The sequence below is a fragment of the Lutjanus erythropterus genome, chromosome 5 (assembly GCF_056507025.1).
Source record: "Lutjanus erythropterus isolate fLutEry1 chromosome 5, fLutEry1.hap2, whole genome shotgun sequence".
NCBI classification, from domain to species: domain Eukaryota; kingdom Metazoa; phylum Chordata; class Actinopteri; order Lutjaniformes; family Lutjanidae; genus Lutjanus; species Lutjanus erythropterus.
The window spans coordinates 557,501-560,000 of NC_139321.1; the positions used below are offsets into that span (position 1 = coordinate 557,501).

The 2,500-nt window shown below is 39.8% G+C and overlaps 1 protein-coding gene across 1 annotated transcript in view; it reads right to left on the reverse strand.

Annotated features, from left to right (window-relative positions):
• Nucleotides 1–2,500, reverse strand: part of ccdc69 (coiled-coil domain containing 69) — a 23,801-nt gene that overhangs the window by 7,783 nt on the left and 13,518 nt on the right. The window contains exon 2 of the mRNA XM_084718319.1: nt 1,802–1,865. Coding sequence (XP_084574445.1) covers nt 1,802–1,865 — 64 coding nt within the window. The remainder of the gene's footprint in view (nt 1–1,801; nt 1,866–2,500) is intronic.

Sequence of the window (2,500 nt, forward strand, 5' to 3'; positions counted from 1 at the left end):
AATGAGGAAATATTGTATAAAACAGTTTTTTTATTACGTGTATTTCTGGCCTGAACGACTGTTTCTGTTTGTCTGTTTCATGTTAATTAGAATTAAATAAAGCTGAATGTTTCTTTAGGTGAGTTAGTGTCTGTCATTGAGTCAGTGAAATCATTGATAATCTTTTAGAAGGAGGAGATGTTTATAACAGTTAAATTGATCAAAATGTTAATGGAGTTTGGCAGCAGTGAGACAGGTGTGTCTTTTCAGAGCAGTGGGCTTTTTGTGTTCAGGTTAACAGACTGAACTTTACATCAGCTGATCAGCTGATAGTGGAGGACTCATCCTGCAGTGTTCCTGCAGTGTTCCTGCAGTGTTCCTGCGTATATTAAATAGTTGGGGTGTCACAGTTTCTATATTAAATAGAAAATCGATCAATTGAGTTCTCAATTTCAATAATCGGATTGAAAGGCAGATCTCTCAGTATTTTTTTCCCTCCAGCCCCGCCTACTTGTGGCGCCCAATACGTGTCTAAAGTAGAGCTGCTATGATTAATTTAATAATCAATTACTAATAATTGATGTGCGTCCATGTGCTCCACCTGTTTGGACCTATTTTTCATTTGACAAGATTGTGACAGGATTAATTTTTCACCATTTTCTGACATTTAAGTATTTGATATAGTGATTAATAAATAATTGATTAATTGAGAATTGACAAGTGTGAGAATCTATGGTTTAGATGATTGTGTTCATGAACATCTTAAAATTTATGACTGAGTTGAATTTATTTCAATACTTTATCTGTGAAATCAGATCAGTTCGGTGTTTTCTAAAGCTCTGAAATTAACTGGAACTTCATCAAAATCAGCCCAGAGGAAGTTTGAATACAGCTACTTCCTGTTTTAACGGCCATTTTGAATTTTGAAAATGTCAGAAACAGTGACGAGTGTCGGTTTACAGCAGACCTCTGTCAGCTGTAAAGTCGAGCCGAGACCACCGACTGAAGGATGGCTCTCACATCACAGCTCCCTGTCACTGCAGCAGTGCTCACTGGGAAATGGAGTCCAGTGTGTCCTCACTCACAGCAGACTAATGATACAGTGGAGACATGGGGACAAATCTAACATCATTTTGTGTTTTTACTGGTTAGTTTCTAGTTAACTGGTGTCAAAAACAAAATGAACCCAAACCGTCTGTGGGAACCAATCAGATCAGAGACGTACTTTATTCATCAAGTTCAGAGACAAAACAGGAAGTTTTCAACCACAGCAGCTGTTTCATCAAACAGGCTGTAAAAACTCTGAGCTGGTGAACATTTAACAGCTGAAGAGGAAAAACTTTAGAATATTTTTCTATTCGAAAGTTGATGAAGCAGAGATTTATTTCTTCTTTTTTATAATGTGAACTGGAGCTGCAAGATTTGGTAAAAAAAGTTGATTATTGTGACTGAAACTGTGACACGATTAGTGGGAAGTTTTGCATTACAATTTCCATTTTTACTGGAAAAAAAAACAAAACAAAACAAAAAAACTGGCATCTGGAGAACCAGACTTTCAGGTCAGAACGTCTCTGCAGTTCTACATTTTTCCTTTTTCAGTAAATTGCAGTTTCTGGTTCTGTGATTTGTCATTTTGAAATTTCAATAATATTGTGATTAACTGTGCAGCCCTCATGTGACAAACATGTCAGAGACGTCGTCACAGATTCTCATGAAAACAGGAAGTGAGAGAACATACAGAGGCTGAGAACAGGCACAGGAGGAAACGTGTGTGTGTGTGTGTGTGTGTGTGTGTGTGTGTGTATAAATAAAAGCCACTGACCTCCTTCATCTTGGCGGCTGTTCTCTTTCTGCTTCTTCTCTCCCTTCTTTCCTTTGCTTTTCTTCTGATAACGACAGGAAGAAGAGAAAAAGAAAGAGACGTTTCAGCGAATCAACAAACAGAACAGACGTGAACAGATACGAGCAGAATCTGGCAGCTTTCAGTTCAAACTCGTGGTGGAAAAAATGATTCAGTCCTGATGTCAGATCAGTGCACTCAGTGGACAGACTCATGGACAGACTCGTGGACGCGGTGGACAGACTCGTGGACAGACTCAGTGGACAGACTCGTGGACAGACTCGTGGACGCGGTGGACAGACTCGTGGACAGACTCGTGGACAGACTCGTGGACGCGGTGGACAGACCCAGTGCACTCACTGACACCTGATCCAGTATTTTAGGCTGAATCTGAATCTGGTATTGGGATCAGAGCAGCGTCACTAACAGCAGTCTGCAGAGTCAAAGTTACATCATCATCATCATCATCATCATCATCATCATCATCATCATCATCATCATCACTACTTCCTCCTTTATTTCTGACAGACAGTCATTGCTCCTGTGACCACTAGAGGTCAACGTCAGGGAAAAAACGCACACAAAGTTTTCTTTACGTCGTCTCAATCTGAAATTCTTTCACCTCACAGATTTTTATCTTTTTGGATCCTGACTTGTCAACCAATCAGAGGCTGTGTTCCT